Source organism: Protobothrops mucrosquamatus, unplaced genomic scaffold, assembly GCF_001527695.2.
Source record: "Protobothrops mucrosquamatus isolate PMUCROS unplaced genomic scaffold, P.Mucros_1.0 scaffold1121, whole genome shotgun sequence".
NCBI classification, from domain to species: Eukaryota; Metazoa; Chordata; class Lepidosauria; order Squamata; family Viperidae; genus Protobothrops; species Protobothrops mucrosquamatus.
Genome location: NW_015387339.1, coordinates 115,132 through 133,979, shown reverse-complemented (window position 1 = coordinate 133,979; position 18,848 = coordinate 115,132). Strand labels below are relative to the sequence as shown.

Sequence of the window (18,848 nt, the reverse complement as noted above, 5' to 3'; positions counted from 1 at the left end):
CCCACTCCTAACCCACCGAGACGCCGCAGCATGATACCGTGGTCTACAGTATCAAAAGCCGCTGAGAGGTCCAAAAGAACAAGGACAGAGGAATAGCCTCTGTCCCGGGCCCTCCAGAGATCATTAACCAACGCGACCAATGCCGTTTCCGTGCTGTGTCCCGGCCTGAAGCCCGACTGGTATGGGTCTAGATAGACTTTAAGGGTGATAATGGACGTATTAGAATATTATGAATTACATCCAGGGAAACAATTAGCATTAGTGTTTTTAGACACCCAAAAGGCGTTTGATAATGTTTCCTGGCAATTTATGGTTCAGCAATTACAAATAATGGATTTTGGAAAGAATTTTATAAATATGATAAAAACAATATATAGCAACCAGACAGCAAAAGTGATAGTGAATGGAGATTATACTGAGAGCTTTGAGATAAGAAAAGGTACAAGCTTGGCCAATGGAAGCTGGATGAAAGGGTGCCGAAGTAGCATGGTGGATCATGTTGGCCTGTAGGAAAGCCTGAAACTCAGAAGAAGTGAATTGAGGGCCGTTGTCGGAGACAAGAACATCTGGTAGCCCATGGGAGGTGAAGATCCCCCTCAACACCTGGATGGTCCTGGCAGTCATCGTAGTGGACACTGGAACGACCTCTAGCCATTTAGAGTGACTGTCCACAACAATGAGGAAGAATTGCCCCTGAAAGCGTAGTCGATATGAACCCTCGACCAAGGAGCATGTGTGTCCTCCCACCTGTGTACAGGAGCCTGTGGCATTTCCCGTTCCAGCTCATTTTCCTATGCAGATTCAGGCTCCGACAGAGGCATGACAGAACTCCATTATCAAGCCTTCTCAGTGGTCCCCCCTTGTAGAACAGCTCACTTCTGAATATATATGGTTTCTACTATTTTTCTACTCCTGAATAGATGTATTTTCTACTAGACTGAAAAAAAAGCTTGACAGATAAATGACATCTTATTAGGTTCCAGGCACTGAAGTATACAAGGATGATTTTTTTAATATAACCAATGAAGGAGAATATTTGTAGCTAAGGGTTGAAATGAGAGGTCCTTGGTGCTCTTTGGCTTGGTTGTTTTGTTGTAGATGTTTCCTTACCCCAACTAGAAACACCATCATGTTGATGATGTTGCCTAGTTTGGGCAATGAAATGTCTGCAAGAAAACAACCAAGCCCAGAGAGCACCAAGGATCCTGCATAAGGATAGCAAAATATTTAAATAGCTCAAGAAAGGAAGCAGTGTTTCAAGCCCTGAAAATGTACAGCTGACTGAAGTTCATTGCAACTCTGCTTAATAAATTTGAAAACTTTAATCTGAAGCTAGCTGAGTTTTCCACTATAGCAGAGTTCCCCAACTTTTCTGACTTTGTGTACTGGTGACGGCAGGAGAGGAGATGATTCTACATGAGTGGTAGGCAAGCACATGTGCCTCCATTTGCAAACTGACAGAGAAGGATTGTAGATCTCAGTCTTCCTGCGAAAGCAGGGGTTTGCACTAGGCACATAGGGGTTTTGCCAATGAGGCGGCTCCTGACTCTGGCACTGGGTCCACGGGACATTGCACACCACAGGCTGTTCAGGCCACTCTGTCTGCTGGCCTTGTGCCTAAGGAACAGTGCTCCCAAGAGGGGTCTGTCATGGATCTGGGAAATTCCACCCCACCAAGGAACTCTGGTCTGGGTTTACAGGACCCGGCCAGTCAGCATGATATGGGTTCGCCTGTACCTAGTGGGCATCAAAATCCCAGTCTGCTGAGCCTGGCAGGTGAGCTTGTAGACCGGGCACTTGCAACCGCTCCAAGAAGATCAGAGCGGGCCAAAGGCCCACCAAAGTATTTGCAGGACTATGTGAAGTTCCTGTTAGGGATGGGCAGGCTTAAGTGTTCCTTAGAAATCAGAACACACTCAAAAAAGAATATGTGTTAGATTTGTAGTATTGCAAAATAGTAAGGGCTATGTTTTTGAACTAAGAGGGGAGGGGTGTTATGTCCTGGGATGTGATTGACACAGCAGGTGCAGGAAGCTGCAGAGAGTCCCGGGCAGACCATGAGGCTGCCCAGGCCAGACAAGCTGTCTCCAGCCTATTGTGCATGCACAAGGTGGGAAAAATACTTTGCATTTATTGGTTGATGCTGCTCCCTGCAGAAGGGTATAAAAGGGATCCACGCCATTTGGTGTTGTTCTGTTGAAGATTGAATAAAGAAGCAACTGTTGTTACTCCTGCCTCGTCTCAATGCCTTACCAACGCTCAGAACAGAACAACCCCCATCTGATCCTAGAGCATGGAGAGTGGAGAGAAGGAGGGAACAACGTAGGCAGGCTCAACTACTCGGGAGGAGAGCGTCCCGGCCCTCTCCACAAGGCACACCTGGAGACTGAGATTTAAGGAGACACTGTGGGGAGAGGCATTTGTCGGGAACAAACGCTGATTCCTTGGAGTTTTGTGTGTGTTGTTGCTGATCTCTTGTTCTGTGACTTCTGCTTGGAAACCCAGAAATTCTGACCATTGGACTGGCTGACAATGTTGCTTGGATTTTCAAAGACTTCAGACTGTATTTTGGCTTCCCTTTTGAAACTGCTCAGGCAAGCGTGTATTCACACAGACTCGTTAGGTTTATGATGTATGTGTCATTCCTTGTTATCTCCATGGCCTTGAGTAAATTCCTCTCCTAATCAGACTGTATGTGAAACTACTTGCAGCCAGAGATGGCTGAAGGTGTGTGTGTCTTCCTTTGTTTGGAGGCTTGCCAGGTACATGGGAGCATTTGGGGAAAATTTGGAGCAATTAAAGGGCGGTTTGAATTGCCAGCTGACTGCATTGCCTCTGTGCTGTGCCCTGGGTCATCACAAGTTCCTAGAGAGTCTGCCAATGAAAGGTCTTCAATAGTCAAATTGGTTGGACTATTTTTTCTTGTTTTTCCACCATCACTATTGAAAAGGGTCTGGATACAGTGGTCTGCAAATAAGTGAAGGTAGTCATAGAAAGTGTTCAGTATATACTTCTCATGTTAGTTTTTCTTGAGAACCTCTTCCCTAATTTTAACCATTGTGGTCTCTGCTGAGCATGGCAATTTAGTTCAAATTAGCAGTTGACTACCTACCAAAGTAAGAACATGTTAATTGTTCAACTGTGTATCAATACAGACAAAGGGGTATAATTCTATGCAAAAGATACAAGAGATTATTGGTGATTTAGTGGGGTTAACATTGCACTGAGTAGCCACAATGGGTTAAGCTGTGTAACACACATTTTTGGAACTTTATCTTTTTTACATGATTTTAGGGAAAGTAGTTCTTTTTTTCTATTTTTTTTTTATTTTAAACTATTTTAGGGCATATACTACATTTTTGAAAGGATGTGGGTTTCTACAAACAAAAAGTTATTGGTACCAAATCTTGACATTTGTAGATAATGAAGAAAATGTATCTTAACATATTCTTTTCTCAGAAATCCATTCAGAATTCTTTTCTCATGTAAGTTGCATGTATCTGAACCAATTCAGAAAAATATTTGAAATGCAAATTACTTTAAATGTAGTATTTCTACACAGTCTCATGAATACATCTCTTTGAAAGTCTCAAAACTTCTAATAATTTCAGGAAATGTAGTTGTTTTCTGACCACTCAGCCTCTATTCCTGAATGAGATTTTAGTGTTTTGGATAATGACTCAGAACAACAGTGGTCTCTAGTGACTATTGACAGTAAATTTGGAACTGATAGAAGAATGTTATGCATGTGGGATTTTGTTACAGAATTTATTAGAACTTATTTATGTGGCTCTGGCAGCTTAAAATCAATGTCTTTCTCATATTTTCTGTTTCATAGTCATTGCTTTAAGTCAGAAAAAGACTAGATTAAAACATTTGCCTTTTTATGCTGAAATCCAATATCCATTTTCCTAGAAGTCAACCCAATGGAACCAATTTCTGAATTAACATACATTTTTGATAATGCTATTAGTTTTTCTATGTAACAGAAAATGCTATTGATAATGCTATTAGTTTTTCTATGTTGTGTTATTGCATTTTATTATTAAATATCTACCAGTTTGATTCTTAACCAGTTTTATAACAAAGAGAGTCAACTTTTGTATTTTATATGACTTCTAGGATTATGATGGGGATGAAGGGATTAAGCAGTCTGGTTTAGAGTAGGTTCTTTAACTCAAAACTATTAGTGGGTACCATAATTTTGTAAAAAACTATATATCTGGGAGGAAAAAAAGAACTATTCACAGCAAATGCCATAAAGAAACAATGTTGCATAAGCTCTGAAGAGTGAACATTAAATAGGACTGAGTCCTATTAAGATTAACTTTATCAGTAAGATAAAACTATATGGATCATCACTTTATTTATTTATTTATTTATTTATTTATTTATTTATTTATTTATTTATTTATTTATTTATTTATTTATTTATTTATTTATTTATTTATTTTAGACCTCAACTGCTACAGTGAATGTGGTTGTAACAGATGTAAATGATAATGGGCCGGTCTTTGATCCCTTTCTTCCAAAAAATTTTACAATACAAGAAGAAGAAACCAATGCGTTTGTGGGTCAAGTGAGGGTAAGAAACTCATAGTATTCTACTATTAATGATCCTAATTAATGAAATATTTTCTCATTTTTAGAAACACTTTGTTCAATGGGTAATGCCAGTATAAAATTCCTGTTCATGATAACCAGTTTAGAGAATCTTTATCTGGTTGTAACATCTTTATTTTCTCTTAATTTCAAATTACAGTAAATTTCATTCATCTCTGCCCTCCCAACTGCCTTCCAACAAAACTGGAAAGAAACTGTTAAAAATAAGGCTTAACAGAGAAGTGCTTGAAGTAAAATATGTGTATATGCATTCAGCCATTTACCATTAACTTTGCCTTTTGCTGCTGTTGGAAGTAGTCATTCCATGTCTCTTTGTAAACAGTTCTGAGTATGCATGGTTGATCATGGTGATATTATAAGACACTGGCTGGCTTGTGAAAATGTATTGCTTTTCCTTGATCAAGATTTTTTTAGAGGCATCCCACTAATCATAGCTGAATAACATTGTTCTTTTCTACCTTTTCTCCACGCAGAGGCACCATATCTGGTGAATGGTGCAAAGAGTAAATCAAGGGTAAATGCAACTTCATACAGAAATTAGCTGCACACTTCTTTTCCAAGAGTTACATAGTTCAAGGAGCTTGTTTTGTTTTGTTTTGTTTTGTAATCTGCCCTGCCAACTCCAGTATTTGCAAATGAAATTAACATGCAGTTAGTTTTCATTCTATTTCATGTCACTTTTCTATTGCTGTTCTTCAGCTTATTTGCACATTCCTGTTTCCACAATTTAGTGCTGAGTGAATGGAGAAGGGAGTGTAGTGTTGTTTTGTGTTGTTTTTCTTGAGCCATAAAATACACAGCACCGCTTTCTTGTGAAAAGAAGAAATTACAGGAGACTGTAGCTTGCCTCTTCATTTTCCTTTACTGCTTCGTTATAATATTTCTAGTTGCAGTAAGAATTGAGCTGGGCTGGTGTAGCAGTTGGCTGATTGATTGGCTGATTGATTGATTAAATGAGTGGAGGCTCCAAAGGCCACTGAGGGACGAACCTTTGAGAAATGGCAGGCGGCGGTAGCCGGCTTCCCGAACCCAAAGCAGTCCCTGGAACCAGCAAAAGAAAGGTGGAGTGCATTTACGCAAATTGCCATTAACAGCTGATCATCGGAGACAGAAAACAGCTGATTTGGAAAGCAAGCAGCCGGGCCGGGTGAGACTATGTTTCTGTTCTTTTGGCAAAGTGGACTTTATTGGAAAGAATAATCTGTCTTTAACTCGAAGCTGAAAGCTGAAGGGAGGAAAGAGGAGGGGTTTTTTTGTTTCCCCCCCCCATACAAGTGGCGGTTTAAGCGATTTTACTAAGGAGAAGCAACTTGAACTATTTTAAAATTAAACTGGAGAAATTATTTCACTCTTAGAAGGAAAAGAAAACATCTTAATTGGGAAAAGCCACTCTAACTGCTTCTTTTTTTTCTATTAGAACTTTAAAACTTTGTTTCCACTTTGAATATCTTCCCTTCTCTATTTAAACGTCTGGGATTACATTGTAACTTTTTTCCTCCCTGTTGGCTGGCAGGCAGCTTTGTTTATTCAACTGCAAAACCTGGCTCAATGCCCAGACACTTGGCTCTATGCCCAGACATTCCTATCTCTTTTAAAAGATACTGAAAAAGACTTTTTTTTTCCTTTGTGTGTGTCTGGCCACCCGTATATTGCCTATAATAAGGAAAATTACAAACAAAGGGAATCTTTTATTGGGTTTTTTTTCTTCTCTTTTTTGGCAGTGGAATAAATTTTTAAACTTCTAATTGGACTATAAATTGTTCTTTTTTCCCTTTCCTATAATTTTTCCCCTTTTAGAACTTTTTACTTTTGTCTCTTTTTTGGTTTCTTCTTTTTTTGTTCTTTTTTTATACCTTTTTTTAGTCTTCCTCTTTGGATATAAATATGCACTCTCCTTTTTTCTTTTTTTTGAGATTTTGTCTTGCTTTTTTTTTGTTCTTCCTTTTTTCCATTTTTTTCTTCTTTTGGATGGTTGTGGAAGTTGTTTTTTTCTTTTTTTTTTTAAACTATTGCCCTACTGGAATTGTTTTTGTTCCTTTTTCTTTTTTCAATCACGTTTGGCCTTGTCTCCTGATAATAGGAGGGCTTTAGATTACAGTTGGCCATCTGGCTGTCTGACGGATTAAAATTAGCCATTGAGCTCCTTATTGGATTATAAATAAAAACAGCAATTAGAAAATGAGCATCTCAAATTTGGTTAAAGGGGCGAAGAAGGGTTCCTCGGCCCCTGCCTCAACCTTGGTGAGTTCAGCTCCGCAAAAATCAATTACGACTTTTCTACTATAGGAAATGCAACAAAAAGATATGCAAATGATACTCCAAGCAATTGCTGCATCTAAAATGGAAATGAAAAAAGATTTGGAAAAAAATTATGAAGATTTGAAAAATGATCTTCTTAAAATGGATCAAAAATTGGAAACTTTTCAACAGGCGATGACAGACACTCAACAAAGAATGCAAAAAATAGAAGATAAGTCAGCGGTGGTTGATCAGAAATTAGAAGCTTTGCAAGATGAAAACCAGAGATTGGTGCAAGCTAATGCGGAATTGGAAGAAAATATGGCCGTTATGGAGATGGAAAGAGCATCATACTTTTTAAGATTCCAACATATTATAGAAGAGAAGAATGAGAACTTGTTGGAGTTGATGAGTGAGTTACTACTTGGAATGGAAACGGACCAAATGAAATGAGAAATGGATCAGGTTTTTAGAGTTAATTCAAGCTATGCAAGAAGATTTAGAGTTTCTAGGGAGGTCCATGTAAGATTCCTCAAAAGATCAACACGAGATGAGATTCTGAGAGCAATAAGAGATCAACCATTGAAATATAAAGACAAAGAACTTGTAGTTCTGAAACAAATTCCCAGAAGAATAAGAGAAGCCCAAAGAGAGTATCAATTTTTAACAAGGAAATTGATCAATAAAGGAGTGAATTTTAGATGGTTGGTCCCAGAAGGATTATTAATCTTCTGGGACTCGAAAAGATCTAGACAGGATACCCCATCTCAAGCAGAGGAATTTTTCAACAATCATAGCAGTTTTTTGGAAAAAGGCGATGATGAATCCAAGAAACAGAGGAAATGATGGGTGCAGGAACATTGAAGCAAATAGAGGAAGAAGAACCCCAAAAGACCCAAACAGAGGAAGACGTAAGGCCCAAAGATCAGAGGCAGATAAGTTCCCCTAGAAGATTGAGATCTAGATACAACTAAAATCATGGAGGAGACTAGAATCTTTTCAATAAATATAAATGGTCTCAACTCCCCATCAAAAAGGAGTAAAATATTTCATAGGCTACAAAAATTGAAATTGGACATAATTTGCCTTCAAGAGACGCATATTAAAAGTCAACATTTTAGACTTTTAGAACACCCCCAAAAAGGTAAACTTTATTTCTCTTTGGCATTGCAAAAGAAAAGAGGGGTAGCCCTTTACATAAAAGAAAAGATGAACCCAAAACAAATTTACGTTGACGATGAATGGAGATTATTAATGGTGGAAATTACATGGAATCAAAAACAAATTTTGATGGTCGCTATATACGCCCCCAATGAGAAGCAAGATCAGTTTTTTCAGCAAGTATATGATAAATTAGTCAAATTAAACTATCAAAATCTCTATATACTTGGAGACTTTAACGCAATAGTTGATGCAAAACAGGATTATAAAAGTTACAAACAAGGGAAAAAAGGGGGAAATACCCTACCCAAATCTTTTTTAAAGATGAAAGAAGAATTATGTATACAAGATACATGGAGAGAAATGAATCCAGATAAAACACAATTTACATTTTACTCAAGTAGGCACAAATCGTGGTCAAGAATTGATATGATATGGACCTCTTATGAGTTAAAGACTATGATACAGGAGATTGAAATAGAACCTAATATCTGGGCAGATCATAATCCAATTAACATGATTTGGAAAGGAACTAAGAAAAAACTAAGATGGTCATTGAATAAATCCATACTGAAAGAAAAAGAATTTTTACAATTAATAATGAAAGAAATGGATTTTTTTAAAATTAATAAGAAAGAAGAAACCTCTATTCAAAATGTATGGGATACGACGAAAGTATACTTTAGAGGTTTGGCTATTACTTATGTGGCTAAAAAGAATAAAGAAAAGAAACAAACACAGCTCAGACTGAAAGAACAATTTAGCAATTTGGATCTGAGTTACGTGTTGACCCACAAAAGAAAGCGTTGAAGACACAAATGGAGTTAATAAAACATAAGTTAAATTTACTTGAGATGGATATAATGGCACAACAGATTAAACGATCTAAACAGAATTTTTTTGAAAATGCTAATAAACCGGGAAGATGGCTTGCATACAGATTGAAAAAAGAAAGAGAAAAAAGATTGATAAGTAAGCTACAAGATTCAAAAGGTGAATTAATTAATTCAATACATCTAGTCATCTAGTCCTTTAACTCTTACTCACAACATTTTTTTTATAATTTTCTTAGATTCAGTCACATTTAACTAAGACATTTCCTTTATTTAAATCATTTCAACTTTTTTATATTACTCATAACAAGAAAAAGAACACAAAAGAGAAAAAAGCATACTATATTGTTTAGAGAATTCATCCCTCTTAAAATAGTATATTCCAAAAATTTTTTATTTCTTTAACCATATTCAAACAAATGTTTCTTTTTTAAGTGTTCTCTCTGATAAGTCCCATCATCTATTTTCTTGGTTTCCACCTTAATCTTTTTTCTTTGCCCAATATCTTTCTTAGTCAATGTATTTTGCTGAATCCAAAGGTTTTTCCGTGTGTTCATAAATGTTACTGTAGATATAAAAAGTAAGTCAGGATCTTTGTTAAGGGCATTTGCCCACTCCTTTTTATTGGGTATCTTTTCCCTTCTTTTTCTCTCTGCTTCTCTTATCGCATTTTGTCTCTCCAGTTCTAATGTTTTTCTTAATATTTCTGTAGACGTTTTATCCAGTCTTTTTTCTTGCCCTCAAGTTTATTTTGTGGTATTGAAAAATCTAGTATTTCTTGTAAAAAATTTTCCGCTTGGATTGGATCATACTCCTTTGTTTTGTAGAGTTCCATCTTCAAGTCTCTATCCTTGAATTTATGTTCAATGATCTGTTTTGTCTGTTCCTTCTCTGCTGTGTTTTCCTGAGGATTTTTTTTGGTATAAACTTAATTGGAGATGAGTTGACCTATGTTTTCAAAGTTATTCTGAATTTTTTTGTGATTTGAGATCATTGTTCTTTGAATTAGTTGCAGCTTTACGTATATCTCCTCTTGAAAAATATTCATTTTTTCTTGATAGGTATTTCCTATAGGTCTCTGATTTTCCATGATGCCCAAAAGTCCAGATTTTTTCCCCCATTTTGGAGTCAGAATAGAATAAATACTTATAGTCCAGAGAATTAAAAAAATTGTTTTGTTTTGTTCTGTTCTGTTTTTGTTCCCTCAGGTTTATAAGCCTCACTTTATCTACACAGCTGTTATTTATTTGTTAAGGTTTTGAAGGTCACAGGCAAACCCAAATTTTGCCATGACTGTCATAATCCTCATCCACCTGTAGATGTCATCACTGGTTCATTTTTAAGATTTTATTCCTCCATGAAAGGTTAACATTTGCCACTTCCGGTGGCAAAAGGGTGGGGGAAACCCCCCCTTTCTTCACTTTCAGAGGTTTTTCTTTGCTTCTTGGAAGTTTCTACCCTTCAGGAAAGTAGGTAGGATAGAGAAAATCAATGATTCTTATCCAGATTCAAGCACACTGTTTACGATCAGCTTAAATTAGTGCTTTTGACTTCCGTTGCTTGCAGCTGGGGCTGGACTCTGAAGTTAAGCCAGCCTTTCTCCTGTTGGTTTCTCCTGGACCACCATCTCTCCTAGGTCCCTGGGACTTCCTTCCTTCATTGCCACCTCTCCAGGGTGGCTTCTGGCCCATTTTGGGTTCCCTAACAGGGAGAAACTCAGCTGGAGGCTCAGAATCCTGAATCCCTCAACTGCTTCGCTGCATGCAGGAACAGGAAGTTACCAAGTAATTTGCTTTTAGTTGTCATATCCAACTCTCTCTTTTCTGTAATAAAGCTTTTAAGGAAAAATCCTTGTACATGCTATTTTCTCTTCTTTTGACATTCATTCCTCAAAATATTGTAATAGATATCATCATCTCTTTCTATTAACATTTCCACCTCTTAAAATTTCTCCATCCATTTTCCCCTTCTTTAATAAACAAGGCAGAAAAATTAATCTACTTACTCTAGTTTTTTTTATTTATGTACACGTGCAGTCTATTTTCCCTGTCATTTTCCTAGTTTTTATTATATTTATTATATTTATTATTTTCAGATCCATACTTCTCATGAGACCACATAATCTATGTAACATTTGCTACAAATCATTTGGTTCTTAACCAAGAAACGTAGCATCATCTGTTTATTAAAATACCCTTATATTCACATCCCCAGCCAATACATCTAACACATCAGCATAAATATATATGTCCCCAGCCAACACATCCAACATACGAGCCTGAGCATTCATTATAGATTTTCCCATAAATATATTAAACAACCAAAGGAACATCACACACCCTTATCTCATTCCCTATTCCAGTGATGGCAAACCTTTTAGAGACTGAGTGCCCAAAAACTGGCCCTGCCCCCGCTCCACTCCCTGCCCTGCCCCCACCCCGCCTGCCCGCAGGGCCACTCACCACCTCCAGGGCCCACCGCAGATCACCCAGCAGTGCCATGGCAGCCACGCCCTCTGCCCACGCCCCGCAGCATCAACTGTGTGCGATGGGACATGAGGGCAGTCTTGTCTATGCTGCCTGGCTGCCATGTCCTTGGCTGCACTGCTCCGCGTGGGCCACGCTCGGGGGCGACTCTTCTCCAGGAAGGCTGCCGGTAAGGAGGGGATCACAGGGGGAGGCAAGGCTGGAGCAATGGCACATGTGCCCACAGAGAGGGCTCCGAGTGCCGCCTCTGGCACCCATGCCATAGATTTGCCACCACTGCCCTATTCTATAAGCATTTTCATTTATTATTACTTCCATCATATATTAGAACATAGAATATAGAATAACAGAGTTGGAAGGGACCTTGGAGGACTCTATACCATTTCAGACAAATTGCTGTCCAGTCTCTTCTTGAAAGCCTCCAGTGTTGAAGCACTCCCAACTTCTGAAGGCAAGCTGTGTCACTGATTAATTGTTCTCATTGTTAGAAAGTTTCTCCTTAGTTCTAGATTTCTTTTCTCTTTGATTAGTTTCTATCCATTGTTTCTTGTCTTGTCTTTAGGTGCTTTGGAAAATAGTTTTACCCTCTTTTCTTTGTGGCAGCCCCTTAGATATTGGAACAGTGCTATCATGTTACCCCTAGTCCTTTTTTTCACTAGACTAGACACACCTAATTCCTGTAACCGTTCTTTATATGTTTTAGTCTCCAGCCCCCTAATCATTCTTGTTGCTATTCTCTGCACTCTTTCCAGAATCTCAACAAACTGGAGGCAGTATTCCAAGTGTGGTCATACTAAGGCTTTGTAATGTGGTACTACTAATAATAATCTTATCACATTCAAAAACAACCTTCAGATCATTACCATGCAAAAGTTCCATCATTAAAATCATTCACTTTATCATTCATCTCATGCTTGCAATGAAGACAATTGGCAAGGAAGAAACGTTTAATTAAAGATGCAGTTTCTTTAAAAGCCTCCATGGAGTCTTGTCACTGCACAGGAAAATGTTTTATTGTCAAACAAACAAAAAACCCTACCACAAATCTGAGTTAAGCAACAAAGGATAACACCATGAACACCAGACTACCATATGGATTTCTGGATAAAGTTATGAGTGAGTGAGTGAGTGAGTGAGTGAGTGAGTGAGAGAGAGAGAGAGAGAAGCTAGTTTTTTGGTAATGTTAGTACAGTGGTGGCGAACCTATGGCACCGGTGCCAGAGGCAGCACTCGGAGCCCTCTCTGTAGACACATGTGCCGTTGCCCCAGCCTTGCCTCCCTCCATGACCCCCTCCTCACCAGCAGCCTTCCTGGAGAAGAGTCGCCCCCGAGCGTGGCCCACATGGAGCAGTGCAGTCAAGGACACGGCAGCCAGGCAGCATAGACAAGACTCTGCCCTCACACCCCATCTGCTGCGGGGCGTGGGCAGAGGGCGTGGTTGCCATGGTGCTACTGGGCAATCTGCGGCGGGCCCAAGAGGCAGTGAGTGACCCTGCGGGCAGGCTGGGTGGGTGGGGGTGGGGGTGGGGCAGAGGGTGGAGTAGGGGTGGGGCCAGTTTTTGGGAACTCGGTCTCTAAAAGGTTCGCCATCACTGTGCTAGTATATACAATTCAAAATCAACTCGACTCTTAAGCAATATCTCTAACCTTATTTCAGTATAGGAATGTTTATTCAAAAGAATTATTCCTCCCAGAAGTGTTTGTATTTGTGTAGGTGTGCTTTTGGCAAAATGCTGAATATATCCTTCTGTTTAAAACAGGGAACCCTTATTCTACTTTGCTTTTTTTTCAATCAAAACAAAAGAATATTCACTTAAGCCCTTGAAAAATGCCAAGTTCCATCAATATAGTTTGTATGTACTAGGAACTGGTGAAAAAAAACAAGGCTAATAACTGGTGAGATTAAAGCAGGGGTGTCAAACTCGATTTCATTGAAGGCCGCATCAGCATTGCGGTTGCCCTTGGGGGCCCGGGTGGGTGTGGCCAGGGTGGGTGTGGCCTACTGGGTGGGTGTGGATGGAGTGGGTGTGGCCTACTGGGTGGGCATGGCCAGCTCTACATCGTTTGCATCAAGAGTGCCTGTGGGGGCCTGGGCAGGAGTGGGACAGATCTGAGGGTCTCTGGCAGAAGGGGATGGGACCAGGGCAAGTGCCAAGGCATGGTCCACTGGAGGAGCCTCACTGTTCCTCTCAGGCCATGTGGGGGGGGGCCTGGATGGTGGTGCCGGCTGCCCGGAGCCCTGGGCAGCAGAGGTCAAACGCCCAGCCTGGCCCTCAAGCACCCTCAGACCCTCCCTCTCCTTCTTTTCTTCCTTCCTTCTTTCCTTCCTTCCTAAGTACAGAGTGGTGGGAAAATATTTGAGATGAGGGAGGGAGAAAAACAGACAAGAAACACAGCTGGGGAGGTGTCACCCTTTGTGAGGAATGAAGAAATGCACCATCGCCTGGAAGTGGCCAGCATATGGCCCTCACCTACTTCACATATCTGGCTTGGTGGGCTCTGGGAGAGGGGATGCCATGAGCAGCATGAAAGTCAACATTACCTGTGCAATGCTGCCCAGCCCCCAGCCTGTCTGGTCTCGTCAGGCAGCAGGGCGCTCTCCTCACAGTGCCGAGAGGCGGAGCCAGGCAGCGCGAATCCAAAAACAAACACGATGCTGCCCAGCCCCCAGCCTGCACAGTTTCGGCAGGCAGCGGGGCGCTCTCCTCACAGCGCTGAGAGGTTGAGCTGGGCGGTGCGAAGCTCGTCAGCTTTGCACATTGCTCCCTGCTGAAACTGGGCAGGCTGGGGGCTAGGCAGCATTACACTTCTCATCAGATTTGCGCCACCCGGCTCAGCTCTTGGTGCTGTGAGGAGAGCACCCCGCTGCCTGCCGAAACCGGGCAGGCTGGGAGCTGGGCAGCCTCACACTTCTTTTTGGATTCGCACCACCCAGCTCAGCCTCTCGGCACTGTGAGGAGAGCGCCCCGCTGCCTGCCAAAAACCCTCCCCCGGAGCCCATCAAGCCGGATAGGTGAAGTAGGCGAGGGCCATTTGCTGGCCACTTCCAGGCGATGGTGCATTTATTCATTCCTCACAAAGGATGACACCTCCCCAGCATGCACCCAGGGGGCGGGGCTGATATGGCAGGGGCTGGTTCCTCGCTGTTTCCAGACGGCCTTGTGGAGCTAAGACTGAACGCATTTCAGCATAGATGGCCACCACAAAATTGTACATTGGCTCCTGCCCAACCTGGGCCAGGGCCAAGGCAGAGGGGGCCATTCCCTCACTGTTTCCAGGATGGCTTCGCGGGCCACATGAAACCACTTCACGGGCTGCATCTGGCCCCCAGGCCTTGTGTTTGACATGTCTGGATTAAAGCATTTACAGCTGAATGCTTGTAATCAATGACATCCATTGGCATTATCTTCTGGGAAAAGCAGAAGCAAAAGCAAATAAAAAGGGTTAAAACAAGAAAGGGCAGATCTCAAAGTATTGTGAATCTATTTCAGACTTTTTTTATTTTAACTCCACCTAATGGTTATTGGTGTTATAAGAAATGATAAGAGAAGCAGAGAGAAAAAGAAAGAAAAAGATTTTCAACAAAAATGAACGGGCAAATGCCTCTCACAAAGATATTGTACTTGACTTACCTTTTATATCTACAGTAACACCTACAAGAATATGGAAAGATTCTTTGACTCAGCAGAACATATTGATTAAGAAAGATATGGGGCAAAAGAAAAAGGCTAAAATGAAAATTAAGAAAATAGACAATGGGGCTTATTAGAGAGAATATTTAAAAAAGAAACACCTGTTCGAATATGGTTGAAGAAATAGAAAAATTTTGGATGTGAATTTGACTTTAAGAGGGAAGAGCCCCTCAAGTAACACAGTACTTTCTTTTTCTTCTTCTTTTTTATTTTATTTCTTGATATGAGTAATATAAAAGAGTTGGAATGGCTTATATAAAGAAATGTTTTAGATATCTAAAGGTGATTGACTTTAAGAAAATTACAATGGATTTTAAAAAATGTTTTGAATAAGAGTTAAAAGACTAGAGGACTAGATTTATTAAATGGAATGTTTAAAGATTAAATATATTTTTAATTATGGTAAAAAAGAACGAATTTTTTTTGGAAATAAATATGTATTAGCTCAGGAGTGTCAAACTCAATTTCATTGAGGGCCGCATCAGCATTGCGGGGGTGGTGGCCAGGGTGGGTGTGGCCTATTGCGTGGGCATGGATGGAGAGAGTGTGGCCTGGGTGGGTGTGGCCAGCTCTACATCGTTCACGTCAATGGTTCCTGTGGGGGCCTGGGCAGGAGTGGGACAGATCTGAGGGTCTCTGGCAGAAGGGGGTGGGACCAGGACAAGTGCCAAGGCATGGTCCACTGGAGGAGCCTCACTGTTCCTCTCAGGCCATGTGGGGGCTGGATGGTGGTGCGGGCTGCCCGGAGCCCTGGGCAGCAGAGGTCAAATGCCCAGCCTGGCCCTCAAGCACCCGCGGCACCAAGCCCAGCCCCACTTCCCCAAGGGGGTGCCCAGCTGCACATACCTCCTCCTCAAGGCTGCTGCTGCTGTGCTTGCTCTCCTTAGTCAGGTTGTTCATGATGGGTATGAGGGCAAAGTCAGAGGAAGGCCCATTCCCTCTCCATGGGAGGAAACCCGGCTTTGTATCCAAAGCTTCCTTAGCAATAGGATGGGAGACCCCCAGGATAGGCCAGGAGGAGGGGGAAAGGGGATGGTGAAAGGGCAGCAGGGCAAGACTAAGGCAGGAGTTTCGGTTTCGGCAGGCAGCGGGGCACCGTCCTCACAGAGCCGAGAGGCTGAGCCAGGCGGCGCAAATCCGAAAAGAAGTGCGATACTGCCCAGCCCCCAGCCTGTGTGGTCTCAGCAGGCAGCGGGGTGCTCTCCTCACAGCGCCGAGAGGTTGAGCCGGGCAGTGTGAAGCTTGCCAGCTTTGCACTTTGCTGCCTGCTGAAACTGGGCAGGTTGGGGGCTAGGCAGTGTTAAGTCCTGGGAATAATGGCGCTTGAGACGAATCATCTCCAACAAGTCTTTATTGTTTGCTCCACTCTACGAACAACCAGAGCAGAGGCATGCAGGCCTCTATTTATACCCTCTAATCCCCGGGCAAGTTCAACCAATCATGAGGCGGGCTTTTCCCACCTTGCGCATGAGCACAAGGCTGGCGCCGCTCAGTCTGGTCCCGGGCAGCTTCTGCAAATGCCTGGGACTCTTGCATCGTCCCGAGCCTGCATCTTGCAGGCTCAGGACACAACACCCCTTCCCCCTGGATGAAATAAGATTGCACCCACATGGACGCCATCCTATAGATGGTAATATAATTAATAATGAAATAAAGTTATACAATGTATAAGGTGTGGGACTGTTCCTTTGAACCAGATCCAGTGACCCCCCGACCTTGTTTTCATGAAGACAACCAAACAGTGCGTTCAGGTCAGCTATTGCTATATACCTGCTCACCTTACATAATCGGCTAGGTATTTGGGAGGGCCTCTTACCCTGGGCGACCTTCTCAGACCTGGAGAGTTTGTATTGTTATCCCCGTTGCCGCTTGCTCTAGGTGAAGTGCCCTGTGAACGACCAGTGACTTCAGCTTGGCTTTCCAGCCCGTCTCCTGTACTTGAGCAGTAAGGGCCCTGTTGGTCGCTAAACCTGGTTGATCTACCCTCAATGGAGTTGTCTAACCCCTGTGAGTTCATTCCCGTGTTTCCTGAAGGAGTGTGGGATTCCTGGCTCGTTTCTGTAGTGCTAGGGACAAGGGATGCCTCCCTGTTAGCCCTGATGTGTGAGGACATCCTCCTCTGAGCCCAGCAAGGGACGTGTTTCCCCTTTGTATTGCCTGCTCTCTTGCATGTTGTGAGTTGTGAGTATGCTCCCAGGTATTCTCCGTGTCTGGAGTATTGCTTGATAAGGGTGGATAATTAGTCTGCCACCGGTGGGACTCCCAGGCTGGAGTGTGTGTGGGGGTGTCTATGTACTCCCCTTCCCAAGAACTGCTACCCGAAGCACCTGAGGAAGTTGGGTGTTGAGTACCCGTTTCCCTTCCCACAGCCAACGTAGGCTGTTGATTTTGAATTCCAGAATGCATTTCCCATTCCTCCTCCCCCCCAGAGGAGACTGAGAAGGAACCATAGGCGTGTTCCGCCTCACACGTAATTGATCGATGTGGCGGCGAAGCACGCGGCCGTCTGGCAGGGACACCTCATAAGACAGAGGCCCTGAGACTTTGCAGATCACAGCCGGTACCCAAAGGTGGCCAGGCCCGTAATTCCTGGCCCAGACAGGATCACCTTCACAAAGGACCCGTGGTGGGTGTGGCTGAGACACCTGTGCAGCTACACGTTCCGGATGCAGCCTGTCCAATTTAGTCACGAGCCGACGACCCCAGCGGAGTTCGGCCGGGCACTTACCTGTGGCAGTGCATGGAGTAATACGATGTGCCAAAAGAAAGTCAGCCAACCTGTGATGCCAGTTGCCGTAAGTCAGCTTCTTGAGAGCGTCCTTGGTGACACGGACCATCCGTTCAGCCAGACCGTTGGTGGAAGAATGGAAGGGAGCCGAAGCAGCATGGTGGATCATGTTGGTCCGAAGAAATTCCTGAAACTCAGTAGAAGTAAATTGAGGACCGTTATCCGACACTAGAACATCTGGCAACCCGTGTGCAGCAAAAATGTTCCTCAACACCTGGATAGTCTTGGCGGCTGTGGTAGAAGACACAGGCATGACCTCCAGCCATTTGGAATGGCTATCAACAACAACCAGGAAGAATTGACCCTGAAAGGGCCCAGCGTAATCTACATGTATTCTAGACCATGGAGTGTGTGTACAGGGGCCTGGGGCATTTCAGGTCTGGACTGTTGGCAGGTATGACATCCATGTACTTGGGACTCGATGGCCTGGTCAATGCCAGGCCACCACAGATGGCTGCGAGCAAGCGCTTTCATCCTTACAATTACACGGTGACCCTCATGTAATGAGATCAAGATTCTAGCCCTCAATGAGGCCGGGATCACAACTCTCGATCCCCAGAGGAGGCAACCATTGAAAGTGGACAACTCGTGCCTCTTGACCCAAAAACGTTGAAATTCCTCTGCAGGGCACCTGTCAGGCCACCCGGAGAGAACCCATAACAGCACGCGTTTGAGTGTGTGGTCAGTGGCAGTTTCAGCAGCCACATCCCTAGCATTGAGGGGGCATTCAGGCAACTCCTGAATTGACAATATGTGTACAGCAGGAGCGGGATCAGGCTCCACAGTAGGTAATGGCAGCCTACTCAAAGCATCTGCATGACGCATTTTCTTGCCAGGCTTATGGACCAGTGAATAGTCATAAGCTGAGAGGAAGATGGACCAACGGAGCATACGAGGGGATAGGATATGAGGAGTTTGTTTGGAGGTGGTAAATAGCCCCAGTAAAGGCTTGTGGTCCGTGAAGACCGTAAAATGGCGGCCATAGATGAAATCATGGAACTTTTTAATACCAGCCACCAAAGCCAAA

The 18,848-nt window shown here is 42.6% G+C and overlaps 1 protein-coding gene across 1 annotated transcript in view; it reads left to right on the top strand.

Moving 5' to 3' along the window:
• Positions 1-18,848, top strand: part of PCDH15 (protocadherin related 15) — a gene marked incomplete at its 3' end in the record, with an annotated part of 345,211 nt that overhangs the window by 213,423 nt on the left and 112,940 nt on the right. Inside the window, exon 16 of the mRNA XM_015820330.2 lies at positions 4,457-4,585. Within this exon, the coding sequence (XP_015675816.2) occupies positions 4,457-4,585 (129 nt within the window). The remainder of the gene's footprint in view (positions 1-4,456; positions 4,586-18,848) is intronic.